Here is a 20,054-nt window from a genome sequence, read left to right as displayed (position 1 = left end):
CACAGTCCTAGGCAATAAGCTCCAGGTGATCTGCTTTAACAGGGGGTTGGACAAGTTGACATCCAGAGGTCCCTTCCACCCTCAGCCATTCTGATTCAATGATCAGTGCCAAAATGTACTTCTACTTGGGGCTGCTCTAGTATAAACTTCACTGTTTGAGCTCTTAAACAAATGCAACACATCTGACACAAATTATGCAATGATATTATGTTTCCTTTTCCATGTCTGAAACAGAGGTTGTCTGTCTAAATCCTACATTACAACAGTTATCACTGTCCCACTTACCTTTGGAACAGCATTTGCAAATAGATGATCCAGCAGCTTAACAGAATCTGTGCCTTTTACTCTAAACTTGCCAAATGGCGACAGGTCAATCACACCAACTTTTTCCATGACCTGTTTATACTCACGACCCACAGGGTCAAACCAATTTGTGCGCCGAAAGCTGGGTCTGAAACAGAGCAGTTAGACACATTAAATACAATCTTAAAATTTTGTGCTCTTTTCAGCAAAACGTAGTCTTCAGTTTCTCCAGTTTAATAATCATCCAAAAGAGACAGACTTTCCTAATTGTAGGCAGCTTACCCAATATTTTCTTTAGTCTAACATAGCTTAATAATTAAAATCCTTTAACATTTATTTAAGTTTAAGGTGTCAAAGGCTTTATTTCTGAACAGCCAAGTGTGTCTCTTTATTCCTTTATGAGCCTCATTTAGATTGGGACTCCAGTATCCCTGTGGAAAATATTTCTTTGCTGGAAGCTCCCTGATGCAGGCAAGTAACTAGGTGGGTAATCACATAGGAGTAAAGAAAAAAAAAAAGAAAAGAAGATCAGGCTTCTCTGTTCCAGACAACTAGAGAGAAATGAACTTTTTAATGAAAACGTTATACTGTGCTGCTGATCAAATAATGAGAAATGAACAAAAATACACTTTTATAATGAACAAGTTGTTTTCCAAGCTCCAGCTTGAGCTAGGTTGCTCACTGCTATACCAAACCTAGAACAGTTACAGGATACCTCGATGTGTGTTTCGAAATGTCTGCATTATCTGCATAAAATGTATTCTAAACTGTAGAAAAAGCAAGAATAGAAGATCTATCGATCTGTAGCTGAAATGAATGATAAATGTATGCTTCTCATTAAATTTAACTAGACTGACTTTTGCTATCAGGACAATTTCTCAGGGAAGGACAAAAAATAATCTTTCATTTACTTGTATCCAGTCTCATCTCCAGGTTTGTAGAACCAATGAGGTTGCTCCCATCCTGCATGAAAGCCCATTGAACATCTTGACTTTAGCAAATGATACAGCCCACTGATTCTCTCTGTTGGTCTCCCAGCAAATCTTTCTTCTTTAGGGTAACCAACTAGAGGGGAAAAGAAAAAAAACAAACAAAAAAACCTCAAAAGCCATGGCATGGTAAGATCATCAGCAGCACAGAAAAGATGTACATAAACAGAGAAATCTAGAGGCAGGCTTTGTTGGAATCCATCTTCAGGACATAAATATATTTAATAAATACCTTCTTACCAATGTTATTAAAACCGTAAGATTCTCTTGCTTTAGCTGCTGTGTATTCTGTGGTGGTCCACTTTCCATAGCGGTTCGGATCTAATTCTATCAGGTCAAATGGAGGTTCTCCCTCAAGGATCCAATCACTGAGGTACTTTCCTATGCCACCAGCATGTATAATGCCATACCTTGAAAACAGGAAAAAGTCCTGCCGTGCCAAGTCTTTCATGTTTTGTTTCTTAAAATCAGTACTAAAATATACTACTAACACATACTGCAAACACACACTCTAAAGTATTTTACATTTTTCACTTTTTTTCATTTGTTCTGTTTTGTCTTGTTTTCCAAGATTACATACTTATATTAACAGATATTTCTACTGCTCCATTGTCAGCAGCAGAATGTCCTCACTAATGTACAGCAGCTGCAGTGTGTGAGATTACAGCAAAAGCTCTTTCTTTAAAACTCATAATTCAATCATCTTTTCCAGGGAATTAACACTCTTAAACAATTAATACTAAAGAAAGTTTTCAAACTTCTGATGTCCATTAAATACACTTCCTAGTCATAGAATACCTCTTCTGTTTCAATCAGGTTTGATTAAACCAGACTCAGATTTGAAATCCATACTGAGACATTCTAGCAGCTCCAATGAGTATTTACATTCCAGTGACAAGAGCAACAGCAGCAAAAGTCAGAAGATGACACTGCAGAGATTGCTTTAAGGAATTTGAAATTCCAACAGTACTTTTTAAATTGCTCCACAGAAAATCAGAGAATGTAGAGGAACTGGGGACAAAAACAGAAGACTTGTTTGCAACGGTGCCAGAGACTGAGAAACACATTTTCTCACCTGATTTGCCTTCTCTGTTCTTAACCACAACTACAAAGAGAACTGGTTCCAGAAAGCTTATGCTAATAAAATAAACATGTAGAAATTTCTGCTAACAATCTGTAGCAAAAACCTGTCCAGTTTCTACGTTAGTATGTGACGAACCAGACTGTAGACAAAATATCTTGTCAGAAACCTATATTAAAGGAACCACTCTAGACAGCAAAGGTAGATGTTTAAACTTTATAAAGTGACAGATTTTAGGTTTCTGTATTTAAACATTTTGTACATAATTCTAACTATCAGAATGCTTGATATCTTGACATCCATAGGGGAAAACGTGAGAAACTTGCTCCTGCAAGGTTACAGAAAACTGGGGACACAAACTTTGTTGTGCTGCAATATGTGCATGTTGCTTCTCAGTCTGTGTATGATCAAACAGTACCTCTGATTTGACACTGAAACGTTTAATGACAAATAATCATTAATACCGAATGATTTAAAACTTTTTGGAATACCTCTGTTGAATTAGTTTGCCATGTCTGAAAAAAATTGTCAAAATATCTTTCTGCCTAGGCAAGATGTGAAAATAAATTCTTAGTTAGTTGTGAAATGTTCCCATAAGCACAACTGAAAAATCCTTGGAAAAAAAGTAAGTCTGTTCAAAACCAAGTTTAGATTAACACGCAGCAATTAAATCATAGACACTGACGCAGAATAGAGAAGCTAAAATAAACTGCTCATCAACTTTACATTCTGAAGTCTATCCCCTCCACTAAAATAGGTAAGGATCTTATAAAAAAAACAAACTAAGAAACCATTTCATTCTAATGCATATGCATAAGAAGTGTGAATCCATAATATCAATAACATTACTTTGAAATAGTGGGGTCTTAATAAATAAAAGAGAAATAACAAACTGAGTACATGAGGTAATTCTGCTAAACACACCCTGTTAGGAAGTTCAGCAAAAATCTTCAGACTCAGCACAAGCTTCTATAACCACAGCTGATGCAGTAAGGATGACTGCTTGTAAACTGCCACTTTGCAAGTGTTTCTGGTGTTAATGCAATTAAACAACTCTTAATTATTCATGGGTATAAGCTTTATGAGCATGGCTATGATGCCTTCGAGTACAGCTCCAGTCTTAGCCAGTTTAAGCCTCCCTGCACCATTCACTGCAGCCAAAAGCAGAGGGGAACAACAGCAAAGAGACCACTGCACGATTGTGAGTGCTGACAGACCAAATACAACGAAGGCTTTTAGCTTCAGCTGAAGACTGCTGAGCTGATGGCAGGGTAACCTCAGGAGCAAGATATCGCAGGGGAGACTGCCCTGCTACTACAGGTACAGCCCTGCACCTCGGCTGAGTGGTCTCTGCGCTCTACAGAGCTTTGCAGCACTGACTCTGCGCAACCCATTGATTTTGGTTTGAGTTTAGATTACACAGGATGCCCAAATCCCTTGTTACCTCAGATAATAGGGAGCTGATTGTATTAATACATCCACTGCAATTGTTCTGCACAAAAATGAAATGTGTTGTTTAGGGGTAGGACGTTACAAGTAGCTGTGAAGAGTGGTACAGTGTAGTAATCTCAGTCTTCATATGATTTAGAGCCAATTTCCTTAATGAACACAAACTGTCCTTCTCTGTTTTTTCCTCTCTCCTGACAGATTACTTCCCCATTGTTCCTGTCACATTCTTGTGCCTTACTTACGAGTTCCTTGCTTCTTACCCGTTTCCAACTCATTCCATTCCTTTTCCTAGGAAATCTGAGTCTGCACACCATGGTCCCCTTTATAATGGCTTTGTCCCAGGTTATGGAATGGCTACACTGCTTTGAATTAAATTTTTCTGATTAAAATCCTAGCCTAATCTTGTTAACATTTTCAAAGCTGTAAGTAAATAAAAATGGGAAGCATTGAGCAACCTTAATAATAAATAGTGCTACACAATCTGCTAACTATACTTAACTTTTTTGCATGTTAAAATGCCTAGCAAGCTGCTAATTTTAGATAATAAAAATCCCCTAATCTAACAGCACTAAGTCCTCTGTCACAATGTCCCTGCTAGTTGACTGTGAGATAAGGATTTGCTAATGCACACAAAAAGTTACAACACTGATAGAAACACTGCAGTGACCCAGAAGCACAGAACAGAGAGTCAAAAGTCCCTGAAAAGCAGACAAAGCAATCCAGTGATAGCCACGTAATTGTGAGCTGTGTACTAAACATTTAGAGATTAATCAAACTCCTGAAATAAGTTGTTTAAAGAAATTTAACCATGTAACACTAGTCTTCACTTTTTCATATAAAGAACTTTGATTCTGCTTCCATTAACACCAGTGAATTAAAACACCCTCCAAAGTTTGGCCACAGAGTAATGAACTTAAATAGTCTTTTTGGTGAACAAGGTCTAGGCAAACCGCTTTTGTAACTGTAAGTTCTGCAAATGTTACTGAAAGATAACATTATTTTTTTTTAAATCCAAGCAGCAAAGGTGAATACCTTTCACAATGAATCATTGCAAAATTACCAAGCCTTTTTATTTTGAGGACCTCAGAAAGCATGTTAGTGATACTGCCTTATCTTATGATCTGAGGGTTTGTTTGCTTTAGAATGAAAGAAAACTGGAAAAAGCTGAGCTGGATTTTGAACAGCAAATTAGGCAATTCGAAAAACAATGTAAACAGAATGTATTCAATAACAGGCACCTGGAATTGTAATTGGTTCATTCTATCCATCTTGACTCAATGGTCAGACTAAGATAATTAAAGAGATGTCAGTGAGTGTTTTACCACTGACTCCAGTGCAGCCGTAATAAATAAGATGTAAATCACATTCAAGGAAAATGTCATAATGGGTGAGAGAATGACACCAGTAAACCACTTGTTTCTATTTTTGCACTGTCCTCTTCGTTTGCTTTCTTCCAATACCCAGCAATGTAATTTTTCAGCTCAACTTTCACAGTCAGAAACATGACTGGGTTTGTATTCCTTCAGCAGTCAGTCACATGGTATGCTGGTCTTCTGGTTAGTATACCTTCAGTTCTTTACCCAAAAATTAATACTTCACATTAAAAGCATCACAGATATTTGCCTCCAGATTAAAAGGAGGAAACAAATTTAAAAAATAGTTTGAGTTATGAAGAAGAAGTAAGAGAGAAGGATGAGCTTACATTATAGAGATTGTGGTAATTAAGACTATTTCAAATTACATTTTACGCAAAATATGTGCAAAACAGTTGCCAAATCCATAAAAATGTACAAAGGTTGAGTTGACCGCCATTTTTACAATATGACAGACAAACAAAAGTTGTTACAAAGAACTTACTCACCCGAAACCAATAGCTACCCAGTAATTTCTGACACCCTGATGTGGTCCCACCATAGGAAGAATGTCTGGAGAATAGGTGATAGGACCTGCAATTGTGTTTACGATGTCTGCTTTTCTCAAAACGGGGACCATTTCCATAGCAGCCTCAATATGCTCCATTATTCTGTCTAAATCAGACTCAAAAAGTTCTTTTCCAAAACCTGCACAAATATTTGACTCTTATTATATACTTACTTACACTAAAAACACATACATTTTAAATACAGCTATGCAATCTCTCTATATGAGAGTCACATGGAATTAAACAGTGTGTATGTTCAAGCCTTTGCCACCCTACACAAGAAACAGTGTGCAAAAAACCCTAGTTACCTACAGCATCGAGTTTATTTGTCACTGAAGTTATAGTATCCTTTATACATATTTGTTTAACCCTAAGGTCATGCAAATTCAACAGTTTAATAGAAAGGAAGTGAAGGAACACAGAAACTTTCTTCTGCATTAATAACACGCAATTATTTTTCTCAATATACCAATAATTTGAGAGGGGAAGAAACACGCTTCCTGTATATACTTATCATTTCCATTAAATCATGTGAATTATTTCACTCCTCAGTCAGGGCTCTAAGCAACACTGATTGCTCTTTCTTAGGAAACATGCATTTTTTTAAAACAGCAATACTATTGACTTAGTATAACTTTTTGTCTGGAAGTGAAGGGAAAGCTGGAGTCTAGATATAACACAGCAATTCATAATTTCTTTTTTAGTAAGCAGCCGTATGACATTGGATATTTTTGTATTCTATACAAACGTACAGCTCTCTTGCACTTATATCCAAGCACAGCATTTTGTCTAAGACATGTCTTTGCTGTTTCTATTTGACAATTACATTGTCCTCCAGGAACAGCAGAAATCCAGAGCTCCCATCAGTATGCTGGAGAGAACTGTAACTAAGAAAAATCCCTATTCATTCAAAAAAGGCTACTTAATGCAGATTTGGTGACTGCATCTAATCACAAAGCACAGCCACCTCTTCAGAAAGTAGACTAAGATTATGTTGTAGATGTGTATGTTGTGCCTATTTCAAGTAGGCTTTTCTTATGTTACATTTGTATTTCTGTTCTTTCATTATTAGAGTTACAATTATTCTTTGAAAAAAGTTTCTGAATTACAATCATGCATTGCAAATATTTTGTATTTTCCATCACCATAACAGCCTGGGATTTATACACATTGAAATGTGTGCTAGTGCTCATCAAGTTTAAAGATTTAATGTTCTTAGTTACCTGGTGGGACTCCATTTGTTACCCATGAGTCCTGCAGCTTCATTTTCTCCTCGCTTTCATATGGACCAAATAAAAGACCATCTCTTTCTTGCCTTAGATAATATGATCCTTCTAAGTCACGAATCACAGGCAATTCTGTTTTTAGGGCTTTCACTTCAGGGATAGTTGATGTCACAACATACTGATGATGAACAGGTATGAGAGGGTGCGGTAGGTCAATCATCTTGCCTATATCACGTGCCCAGAAGCCTAGAGAAGAAAAAAAAAAAAACCAAAACCAACATTCAAAAACTAATTTAAGTGAATAGACAGTAAAATATTTGCAGGAAACACTGTGCTTTTATATGTGACATTTTTTTTCCCCATACTTCTAATATTAAAAAAACATATAATTGGTAAATTATAAATCAGGCTTAAATTAACAGTTGCACAAACCTCTTGGTTTATTTCAGTAAAGTAGGTCTCCAGTATACTCCTAGCAAAGTCAGAGACACTTAAAAAACAGAATACATTAGCTCACGCCATAGGTGTTAACCTAGCCTCTTACAATCAACCAAAGGAGTTCGTATGCTTTCCCAAGACAGCAGTCAAGTCCTAACACCCCAAAAGAGCAAGGAAGTACTTTCAGACAGCCAATCTCAAGAATTGGAGTTTCTTTCCTCTTTCACATGCATCATGTGACTCATGTTAATTATGTCTCTCACACAGCAATCAATTCATTATAATGTTCACATCAGAAGTTCTGATACAGATTGTGACCAGAAAATGCAAGCAACAATTTCCCTGCTTCTGAAACTGGCTCAAGATCCTTCACATATACCATGAGGCGTAAGTTAAAGAAGACTTAATTCTTCTCTGTTAAGGTTAAGCTGGTAAGACACATTCACTTAGAGAGATACTTGTGGCAAAGTCAAGGAGTGGAAAACACTTAATTGCCAAACTTATTAATTTTGGCTCTGCATCATGGCTAACATCTGCTGTGAGGCTGGAACATAACAGTATTGGGAACTGGACAAGTACATTTGACTGGAATGGCGGCTGCTCTAAGCTTTGAATATCCCTCAGCCCCACTCTCCTGACTCTTTAGATCAGAGAGCAGAGGTCTCAGGAGTGGGAATGAAGGGGGGAAATTGGATGAAATAGGAGCTTCAGGGGAGTCTGGGAGTGAGCGCTGGGAAGGGCAAAATGAAAGAGGAAAGAAAGGTAGTAGGGCCTTCCAAATAAAAGGTTATGTGCCATATGGCACCCAGAAAACGAAGGCAGGTCAGCCTAGTTCTTGTGCAATCAGCTGACTCCAAACTGTTTATGACAAACTATCTCTAGCAAGATTTGCTACCTAACACAGCTACCCCTTCTCCTGGGACATACACTTCATGTTGCCCAGCTTAATACGCAACTTTTCTTCCTTTTTGCTGATTACTTGTCTTAACTAAACATTCCTACCTCTCTCTTCAATTCCAAGACTTCCATTCCACATCCCCCAAGATCTGGTCAAAGTTTCTCAGGGCCCTGAGGGCAGCAAAAGGCATAAATGATCCTGAACAGCCTCACCTAGGACTTCTATCCCCACTCCTGCCTACGGACACAGGTCAGTTGTGTCATTCCAGGTCAGCTCAGGTCCTTCAGAACCTGTCTGAGCTGGTTTGATTGTAGGTGTGTGCAGCTCTGTCACAACCATGCCTGTGCCTGGCCATGGAACACATTGATCCAGACCCTGATCCGTGGACTACTTCTCAGCTTGACCTCAGCTCAGTCTCATCTCCACAGTCCTGCCTGTTGATTACTGGGCACTGCTCGACCCTGGTTTCTGTCACCAGGCCTGTTACTGACCTGTGGTCACATTCTTGGCTTGGCCTCTGCCTGGCTTCATCACCATGGATCTGACTGTGCTTCATCTCCACAAGCTTGTCAGGAGATCTGTGGGCTGAACTTAGCTGTGAGTCCTGGGCCTTCCCTGCTCCCTTCTCTGTGCCCTATCAGACAGAGCACTTGCTGGCTCAGCCAGCCTTATTACCATGCTTGGCTCCCTGTTCCATCAGGAGCAGCCGTCTCATGCCGCTTGCTGACGTTAACTTTGGAATATATCCTTTCACCTCTGGCTGGCATGGCTTAAAGCCAGGGCAATTAAGAAAGCTGAATTGGGCCATGCTGGCCTTGTGCCACTCCCCCATGCCAGAAGGGCTAGCCCCAGGGTCTAACACCTGTGGTTTTTACAAATGCAACATTTCCAACAAAAACGTTTTCTGTGGTGACTCAATAACTGCTGATAGCCACCTGAAGCAAGGGAGCAGGAAATTCAGCATCACCATCAAGAGATCTGTTCAGTTAAAAGCCCCTGTTCAATCAATACTGTCCAGTCAATACTAGAAACCAGCACCTGTTGCTCTGCCATTATCATATGTAAGGCTTTTGCTTCTTAATGGCACCCTTACCACTTGGAGGAGACTCTCTGCCAGAATGCTTGTTAGGTCAGTTATATTGGCTCAGGGATGATCCTGCCCTAGTTGTATACAGTGAATGATCCAAAATATCCTTTAAGACTACTGAAACATGACTTATGTTCCCTAGTACAGAAAATGATGAAAAAATTCTAATAAAACTGCATTTCTAGTACATCTGTAAGGGTTTACTTCATTACACGTGACACACACAAATGTGGATTTAAATGGAGGTTAAAAATCTTTAGGGAATGTCTTTTGATTTGGGCATTTTCCTATCACCTAAAAATAAAACTATTTTAAGGTAATGTCAGCTAACGATCCACAGAGAACAAAAGGTGAAGTAGCAGAAAATTAGGTCTTTGAAACCTAACTTTGTTTCTTTCAGAAAAATAGAAATTTTCTTAGCCATGAAGTTTTGTAGAATAACACTACAAACACAGCTGATTTTAAAATGCTTTTGAGTAAGAGGTTTGCTTAAAATAAAATCTTCAGTATTGTCTTCTAAAAAAAGTCACTTATGGTAAGTGTGTATTTAATTGCTTAGAATAACAAGTGACATTTACTAATTGAAAAATATTACAATTTCTTTAAGGTTTTTGAACCATATGCAAATGCATTACAAAACGGAAAATGGAAAAAGGAAGAACATATTCTCTGAAACAGAATTCTAATTGGAAGCAGATATCAAGTCCTATTACATATAGTAGAGATAAATGAAGGCATACATTATGTCTCTAGGACATTCATGAAGATTACATTGTAAAGACTGCAAACACCTGATGCTGAAATATTTAGTAGTTATATTCCTTAGCATATCTGCTGAAGTATGTAATCTGACTATCTCTTGTTTTTGAAAATCTCCCACCACTACTTATATATAAATGATTGTATATAGTGTGTACGTGTCTGAAAATATGCTTATATACACACACCCACACTGTATATATAAACTAAATTCACTGTTTTTGCAGAGTTTAATCAAACATTACATTATAAATAGGTTGCAAATCACTTCAGCAGGCTCAGTACCAGTTAGTTCATGTCAGGGATTATTTTTTAGGCATCTACTTTCCTTCAAAATGGGAATCTCACATAAGGAACAGCTTAAGATTGGTTGAAACTAGTTTGTTCCAGTTCCTCAGCAGATGTCAGCTGTGGGGTGAGGCGGGGGAAGAGAGAATGTAAAGAGCCTTCTTATGTATTTTTTTTTGCAATATGAGCCTAAAATATGAGCTCTGAATTATACCAGTCATGATCTGTATTGGAATGAGGCAAGGCCAAGAAAAAGAATGAATGTTATCTGAGAAAACATTTATAAGAGATATGTGTTATACAGGATTGATTTTACATCATTAGTCAGAATGTTAAGCAATATGTGCTTCAAATATTCATTTTGGCTGAACAGTTAACTACACAGGAGAAATAAGTAAATATATTGTTGATTTAATAAATTATTAAATAAAAAAAATACTTATGAACAGTTCAGAAGGGTGCATTTTAATTTTTGCAAATGAACTTTGAAAAGCATTTACCAAAAAACTCCACCTAAAGTCAACTTGATACATAAGCCAAAGAAAGATAACTACACTATGAAATTGTAAGAAAATTACCACATCTGTGATATTTCATCCATACGATGCAGAGCCAACAGTTAGGAATAATGAGTGCCTAGAAGTCTGTAGCCTAAATAAGTCTGACTGCCAAAAAAGCTGCCTTTCCGTTTCATTATCTTGGATCACTCCCAGACCAATATATCCACACTGTGTAACAAATGACACACAGATCCTATTTGTAAGAGAGCTTGTGATTTTGTAATTGAATGCTGTCCCACAATTCATGCCTGAAAGCCATGAACTGACAGTCCAAAGGCAATCAAATATTGACACCTCTCATTTCCAAGTGTCTGACTCTGCAATCTACGTAAAATTCTTTTAATTTGCTTTCCCTGTTTGTGTAGTTGTTTGCTTTCCAAAAAGCATACTAGATTCCAGTAGTCCTCTTTTTCTCCCAAACGTGGCACTCATGAGCAAGCTTAGAGCCTCAAGGTGAACTTTTTCAGATCCTTGCTATTTAAGCTAGACATATAGCAATAGCAGGTGACCACATATGTATGGAAGGCATATGATGAGAAAGTGCACCTTTCAATGGGTTTTCCAGTTAGTCTTTATTGAAAGCCTGGAATGATCTAACACAGGGCTGATAAATGATCTACAGCCCAGACACTGAGAGAAAGGTCACCCAGTAAAGCTCATGCCCTGCGAGTTCAGCCATTTTATCCCACTCTCTCCAAATTTCTCTCTATCCCAATATTCTCTCTTCACCATCCCTGCTTGGCTCATACCTGCTCTTCTTTTTTGCTGTCGCAAACTCCATTCTTCTTACTCCAGTCCTTACCTACTTCTTCAGCTATTTTGTGCTGTGTGCAAGTCAGTCTCCCCCATTTGTCAAATTTTGTCCCAAGCTGCCTTCTCTGCCTTCCAATCTACTCCCATCTACCTCTCCCTTGCTACTCCACTAGTCTTTTCTGCTTAGCTCAGGCAGCCTCAGTTTTCCACTCAGTTTCACACACAACCATTCCTTGAGGATCGTTCCTAATCATTTGTCTGAAAACCTCCTAGATCCTGTTTCTGTACTGAAACATACCAGGTACCTTCCCACTCACTCTCTCCCTGGTGTCATCCCCACTGTCGCCATCCCCTCTTGGTTTGAGCTTCCTTATTCATTAAGTCTTTCAGAATGTAGCTGTTCCACTTGCTGCCAGTGCTCCCACACACCTCCAGGAATCTTTCCCAAGCATTTTGGTCTCCCAGTCTATTCCCCTTCCAGTCCAATTCACTCATAATTCCAATTGTCAACCATGGTTATTCTACCCACCAACAAGAAGAGTCTCTGTCTCACTTCTTCATTTTATCTTCTTTGCACTAGAAATAGATGCTTTTTGTTGTTGTTGTTCCACTGCACATATACAGAAAGGAATTATAAAGACAGATCCTTGCTCTTGGTACACTTGTCCCATCTGAGTAAGACAGTCCACTTGAGACATCACAGCTTCCTACTGACACCCGACTGTTCACTGCGATGGGATGTATGAAAGACTAATGCCCCAAAAATGCAGGTATAATTCACTTTGAGACAGATAGAGTCAGCAAAAATTTAATCTATATGTTAATATTCAACATGTTTTCAAACAACAGAAACCAGAATGTCTTCTACTAGGAAGCAGAAGGTATGCTTCATACAGGATGTGCCAGTAGTTTAACCAATAATATATTTTTCTTTACTTGTATAAGGCAGCATAAAAATAAGTGAAATTCAGATTAAATACAGGTTTTTAGACCTATTAACTTGCTTAGGAAAACAAACACAAATCCAAAGGACTCTTGCCCAAAAGCTCTTTGAATCAGAAACATCAGTCTGGCTTCTTTAAACATCAGTTTGGCTGCTTTAAAGAAGAATAAAAATTGCATATGTAAATACAAGCTCCTTTGAGTCAGGCAATTTTTATGATATGCAAAAAAATGCATTGTTAAGTACATGTTTAAATACTACTGAAAGGACAACAAAAAATCTTTTGTCTCAAGGATATGTGGATAGACTTAAACCTTAGAGAAAGATAATAGTGAAATAAGCAGGGTCAAATCGTCAGTCTCTTTGAAAAACCAGTGAAGACATTTCTATTTCATTTGTACATTCTATCTCCTATTAGATCTTAGCAAAAATATTGCATAGATCAGATAGTAGTTCGAGCACCTAGAGGGTGGTTGGGCACTGGAACACGCTCCCCAGGGCATAGACAACACTCTCAGATACATGGTGTGACTCTTGGTGTGTCCTGTGCAGGGCCAGGAGTTGGACTTGATGATCATTGTGGGTCCCGTCAAACTCAGGATATTCTATGATTCTAGACAGTAGCCTCTTTTCTACACAACTTATTATAAACCAGTAAAGGTCTCTTTTGCTACTATATATTTTTAATGCCTATTCAAGGGCAATTAACGTAAGAGCTAAATTTTCATCACGGTGTAAAGTAATACATGAAAAGTACATTTTACCACAAACCAAGTGAACATTCAAAAACATACTGCTTATATGTGTAATCCATGCAATTCAATACAGATGCTTGGTGTCAGCTAGTTTGTAAATTTGAAGAGTACACAAATGCTTATATTAAATCTTACCTGCAGTATTCACAATTCTCTTTGCTCGAATTATTCCAAGTGGAGTTTCAACTTCCCATGTCCCATCTGATCGGGAGTTAAGATCAGTCACTTGGATGGGATAATTTAACTGGGCACCATATTTTCTGGCTCCTGCAGCCAAAGCCATAGTGAGAGAATATGGATCGATATGACCATCTCCAGGGTTATACAGGCCAGCTAAAACCTAAGTGGAGGTAAAATTCCCCAAATGAAATAAATTAAAAATTATCAAAATTAGTTAATTTAAAAAAACCCCCACTTCCTTTCTTGAATATAGTAAACCTTAAGAAGTCAAATGAAAACAAATTTTCAAAACGTGATAATATTGGCCTACATAGAACTATCCAACTTAACAATTGTCTAAAGGAGTAAAATTGCTCAGATCTCCCGTGCAATCAAAGGTTGCAATGCTTTAATGTTATAATATTATATACATAGTGATTAATAGTATGCACACTGGACTAAAATGCACATGAGTCTGATTTTAGGCTATAATACATCTTTTTTTCATTGAAAAACAAGAATTTCCTGTACAATTTGTATAAAGAAAGTAGACCATACATATTTATATCTGATAGACCAATATTTAATTGCAATGGAAATTATATTTCATAAAACCAGCTTCTTTACCTTATCCATGTTCAATAAGGGAAATAGCTCTTGTACTTTCTCAGGCGTGATTAGGTACTGCTCTGTTGGGTGCCAGCCAGTACGAGTCATTTGGTATTTGAATTCATCCACCCTAGTAGGGGTTGAAGCAATTCTGATACTGCCAGGCTGATGAAATCCCACAGACTAAACCAAAGAGAAATAGCGAATTACTGAAAGAACCTTTACTGATTGCCATATATGCATGTTTCTATGCTATGGGAAGTCTAACAGGAATTTTGTCACTAACATCACCGAAAGAAAATTCAAGTAAGTTAGGGGCGCCTGAAGGAACAGGGCTTAGATATAAACTCCTAGAGAAAATAATTTTTCAAGAAGTTATCAAATTAATTTCCTAGGTTAATGCATACTATCTTCAAAACAGTTGCAAGAAGCATTTATTGAATGTCACGATACTTTTACTAAGATTTGATTAATACTTGATGTATGCACTTGCACAGTTTCAAAAATAGAATCAGGTATGTCTCAAAAATAAGTATATATAACAGCTTATATTAAAGTCTATCATCCACATCATTCCTATCAAAATGCTGCGAAATATATTTAACTAACTAAGCACCTTTATTGACATGATGAATAACCACTCGCCTTTTCTGTCTTCTTAATAAAGTAACATCCATACAGAGCTAGACACTGACCGCTTACCTTCTGGTACACGCTATTTTTTTCACTTTTTCTGTGTTACCTCACAGGACAATAATAGGGCTGAATTAAGTTTTTTACTGAAATTCACAATGATAATCTGCTGTGGTATCTTATCTAGTTGAGTAGTAGAAAGAAGAAAAAAGAATTTTATGACAAATAGAAAAAATACATGTCATATTAAATACGACAAATGTAAAAAAACCTCTACAAAATTTGTAACTAGTATAGTGAGGATTGTGCAATTTCTGCTGCAGTCCAAAGCAAGCATGAGTTTAGTAAATGAAATCTATATGGCTGAGTGATGCCAGATAAAAAGGATGACACCTGTGTTTCTCTGCATATCCATTCCTTAAATCGCTACATAAAAACACATCTCTGAAAGGAATGGGAAGAATTGCAGCAATTTTCTCAAGTACAGACAGCATCATATCATATGAATTTTTAAGTGGACACGTTTAAAACAGGAATGTACTATAATCAATCCATTCATTCCAGATCTCTGATGCTATTTGAGCTCCTCTATCAAGCTAAAGTTGCAGACTCTCAATCTGCTGAGCTCATTAGATGTTTTATGAACACTATTTTCTCAAACTGTAGAGGGATCTGGGAAACCATCTAAAATACATAGAGACTAAGCATGCAGAAGAGTTTGTTTCATTAAAAAGGGACACAATCCCACTCCACACCCTTATCAACTACAAACTTTTTTGTAAGACTATTACTGCAGCTAGTATTACCCTGAATTAATACTTTAAAGGTTAAGGTGATTACCTGCCCAGTCTCTTCTTCCAGTTTCTCATAGAGCTTGATGCTGTAAGCATGGATTTTCTTCAGGTTTATTCCAGGATGAAAATAAGTAGTTAAGCCAGCCTCAAATAAGAAATAGGAAAAATAACACCATAAATTAGAAATGTAATGTTTTCTTTCCTTCCTTCCAACTGTCAAGATACCATAAAGAAACAATGGATACAGTCAATTGCTACAAAAATAAAAATAAAATCCTTTCCCTACTTAAGGCATTTTTGTTTTCTGCACAGGTGTCTTTCCATCTGTCCTTTCTCATCAAATGTGTCAAACTATGATAGTTTTGCAGCTGTTCTCTCCTGTGGTTTCCTTTTTTCCTTAAGTTATTCAGCTGATTGCTTCCTATCTTTTAGAAGGTACACACAAACTTCATTTCTGACAACTAAGTCAAATTATTAACTCTAAATGTCCTGTAGTAAGGTTTTTTCTGTCTGTAAATGGAGATGGGAGAGAAACTAAACCTTCAGGAAGACCATATCTTCACATGAATTCTTACATTCCTAGAGCGTGAACAGCAGGGCAGTGGAAGCCGATATTCTTCTATTCTCCACAGTTGTCTTATGTGGCAGCTAAAGAGCAACTGCTGCATTCCAGAAGTAGTTTAAAGAATTATTGTATACGTTCTGTACATCACTTTACTAGGTCTGACTTCAGAAAGCTGTCAAGCTCTTTTGAGTTTAGTATGGCCAGTCTTCGCGAGCGAAGATTTGGGAAAGGTCATTAACCCTTCGAGCCTGCGCAGTGGATTTTTTAGGTGAGACACAGTGTGCGCTGAACTGAGCCCACCCTTTAATCCTGAGGTTCATCTGCCGGGGCCGAGCAAGCTTGGACAGTGGCAGTGAGGGTCTCAGGACTAGGTTTGTTTAGAGTGACCTTCTCTTTACAGGGCTGACGAGCTCCATCTGCCCGGGGGGCTGGGAATCGAACCCGGGTCGCAGCGGTGAGAGTGCTGCACCCTAACCACTAGACCACCAGCAAGGTATGTAAAGGTAAAACCAAGAAGTTACTACAGCCTCTTTTATATTTAAGGAAACTATTCACCTGCCTACAATGGAGATGGCTGCATCAACCTAATGACATTCATAACTGCAGCCATTTAGCACTTAAAAAAGCAGAATACAGTGTTACTGAAGTTAAGCGTATGTCCTGAATTTGTCAACTCAGTAACACCCTTCTTCAAGTGAGACAGCATAAATGTAAAATTAACTTAGGTTTCCAAGATAACTACACTGATTTAAATATTTTATATACATAGTGCATTTTTTGCTAACTAAAACAGAGCTTATTCAAACATTAAGGTTGCTTCCATTAAGGGAGCTAGACGCTGGAGTCCATCTTAGACTTTAGGGATCCTTTGAGAAAAATGATAACAGTCAAAAGTAAAAAGTAACACATGTAGTATAGTTTTGATACTTTCCTTCTAAGTTGCCCAGTTTGCATAAACATTAAATACTCTTGATTTTAACTTGTCAACTCCGTTCAGTGCTATGTATTTTGAGGCTTTAACTTTTAAAGCTAGTGGAATATCTGTAACCATATGAATAACAAAAGCAAGATTTAGTGATCTTTAAAGATATAATAATGCAAAGAAGTTATTAAATGTTACAATTCTCTATAATTAAAATATCATATATTAGATCACACAACCTCATTTTTTTAAACAATGGTCTCTTCTGTCCTATCTTTCTTGGTGCAGTTTCACATTTAAGACGAGATCTTTTTCTTCTGAAAGTTAGTTTCGAATTGTTCTTAGCAAATAGCTTACACCCAGATACCATTTCCATCAAAAAACATAGCTCATACTCACTGACATGACAGGTACTCATTATCTTCAGAGAAGGAGGGTCATTACTGTCTGGCATTACTGATTGTATGTCTTGATGCTATCCACAGGCTTGAAAGCTTTTCTTACCTTTATTTGCGAGAATTTTATCTTTCTGATATCTTAGTTTATATATGATATCATAGTGTACCACATCACTGAAATGCCAAAATAATCCAGTGAAAAAGAGTGTAAAATAAATCATTTGCCAGTATTAATTTTTCAGTTGTGTCTGTATTTTATTCATAAATTTGACTCTAAGTATGTTTGGTATTGTTCACTACCTCAACAGTCTGCATTTATAAAGTGATCACACAAACATGTAGGAGTGAGATAAATCTATTAATGGTCCCACTAAGGACAAAGAAGGTGGGCTGAATTCTTAAAGTCCCTGGGCTAAAGTAATAGTTTGGAAAAAATACTGCTTGCAATCATTAGCATCATACTGGACATCAGGTGAAGATTAGGTATTTGACTAATTGTGGGGTTTATCTCATTTGATACATGTGCTTTTATATGGTTGTGGATACTTTTATTTTAATTACCTTAGACTAAACCCCAGGGCTCTTTTACTGTAGAATTTGTAATTAAAATTGTTTGTTTCTTAAAAACTACGTTCTAAGGGCCTTTTTTTTTTCTGTGTATACAGAATGAGGAAATAAATTAGGCATCAAAATGTTTAAATTTCTTTAGCTGTATAAAGTAGCCTAGGAGTAACTAATTTACTTCTACCTGCAAAGTTTTTCATCTCATAATTACTTTTACTGTCATCTTTTATTTATGTAAACATTTTCTGATCTTCTTTTATTTTTCCAAATGTAGTAATACATTTTCCAGATATAAGGAAATTCCATTTTCATGGTCACTATTAGTGTAGTCTTTTTTAACTAAATAAGCCACAAATCACTGGCAAGTTAGCTATAAAACCATATATATTCATAAGCATTTAATTGCATGAATTAAATAAATACTTCACTCTCTGACGCTTTCAAGTGAAGGAAAGAATTTTAAATGCATTTGATGCCTTTCGCCTCTGATAATGAATGTTTCTGATTTCAGGAGCGCAGCTAGGAGACAACTATAACCTGGCTGCACTGTATAAAAATTAAGATCATAAAATCATAAAATATTGATAATGAAACAAACAGATTGAGTGGGACCTCGGGAGATCTCTCTCCAACTTCATATTCAAAGCAGGGTCAGCTAAAGGATCAGATCACATCGCTCAAGATTTACTTCAGCCTGTCCTTTGAAAATCTCCAAAGATGGAGGCTGCACCACTTTCCTGGCTAAGCATAGAACTTTGCCTTTGTCCTTGTTAAATTCCATAAAGCTCCTGTCCTTTCATCCTTCCAGCCTGTCTAGTTCCCTCAGCATCGCAGCTATGTCCTACGCATTGCCTGATCATCCCAGTTTGGTGTAAACTGCAAACTTGATGAGCACGTACTTTGTCACCTACTCCAGATTATTGAAAAACATATTAAACAGGATGGGTGCCTGGTCAGACTCCTGTGACACTCTACTTATTTCCTTTGGGTAGGCTTTGGGTAGCATATGACCCATTAACCACTACCCTCTGAGCCTAGCCAATCAAATAGTCTTTTAATTTTCTAGTTGTACAGCCATACAGACCATAGCATCTTCAGCTGAATACATGAATGTTATGGGAAATGGTGTCTAAAGTACTGCTAAAATCTAGATAAGTGACATCAACTGAACTCCCCTTGTCTAAGAATTCAGTCATTTCATAATAGAAGGCAATCAGGTTTCATCAGACATGATTTATTCTTGGCAAATCCTGATTCTTCCCTGTCAAATTTTTTCTCCTTTATGAGCCCAGATCTGAGACTTGTTTGATGATTTTCCCAATAACCAAAGTATGGTTAGCTGGCCTTTAGCTACTCTGCTCAGCCCTTTGGCATTTTAAAAGGATGCATACATATGCCTTTCTCCAAATGTCTGGTACCTCCACTAATCTCAGTCTTTCAAAGTTGATACATCTGCAGATTTGCAATGCCATGAGCAGTCAGTGCCTCACTCCTGTACTTAAGTCAAAGTACTCTTTGCGTGTTTCATAGTTATGATTCAATACACAAGATGCATGATCTGACACTATGCATGGTGTTGCTCTGTTTGTTGAACTATGGTATAGCTGTCTAAAAGACACAAAGTTATTGAATTTTGTTTCTCCTAACTACATACAATCTGTTTTCTTTTGCTTTGTTTGTTGAAAAGAACGTAAAATGAAACATACTACTTATATATTGCAGACAGTGACTTTTTAAAATTTCATTTTTTACTGTTGTTCTTTAATAAGACCCCAAACACACAAATTATCTGCAACAAGATGAAGCATTCTAGACTTCAGACTTCCTCCCCCAGGAGAAGTACAAGAATAAAATACAATACATCTGATACATCCTCCTTAATTTGTTCCTGAAACGCACTCAGATAAAGTATGCATAAATGTTCTACAGTACTAACAGAGTAGTTCTAGAGACAGTAAAC

At 37.2% G+C, this 20,054-nt stretch overlaps 1 protein-coding gene across 1 annotated transcript in view; it reads right to left on the bottom strand.

The window, feature by feature from the left end:
* DMGDH (dimethylglycine dehydrogenase) overlaps window positions 1–20,054 on the bottom strand; it is a 43,957-nt gene that overhangs the window by 18,944 nt on the left and 4,959 nt on the right. The window contains exons 3-10 of the mRNA XM_017808085.1: window positions 15,692–15,790; window positions 14,237–14,401; window positions 13,586–13,790; window positions 6,967–7,215; window positions 5,684–5,882; window positions 1,533–1,702; window positions 1,215–1,368; window positions 286–451 (exon numbers count right to left, since the gene is read on the bottom strand). Coding sequence (XP_017663574.1) covers window positions 286–451; window positions 1,215–1,368; window positions 1,533–1,702; window positions 5,684–5,882; window positions 6,967–7,215; window positions 13,586–13,790; window positions 14,237–14,401; window positions 15,692–15,790 — 1,407 coding nt within the window. The remainder of the gene's footprint in view (window positions 1–285; window positions 452–1,214; window positions 1,369–1,532; window positions 1,703–5,683; window positions 5,883–6,966; window positions 7,216–13,585; window positions 13,791–14,236; window positions 14,402–15,691; window positions 15,791–20,054) is intronic.

The sequence above is a fragment of the Lepidothrix coronata genome, unplaced genomic scaffold (assembly GCF_001604755.1).
Source record: "Lepidothrix coronata isolate B3197 unplaced genomic scaffold, Lepidothrix_coronata-1.0 Scaffold22, whole genome shotgun sequence".
Classification (NCBI taxonomy): Eukaryota; Metazoa; Chordata; class Aves; order Passeriformes; family Pipridae; genus Lepidothrix; species Lepidothrix coronata.
The sequence above is the reverse complement of the archived record's forward strand: the minus strand, read 5'-3'. Positions and strand labels throughout refer to the sequence as shown.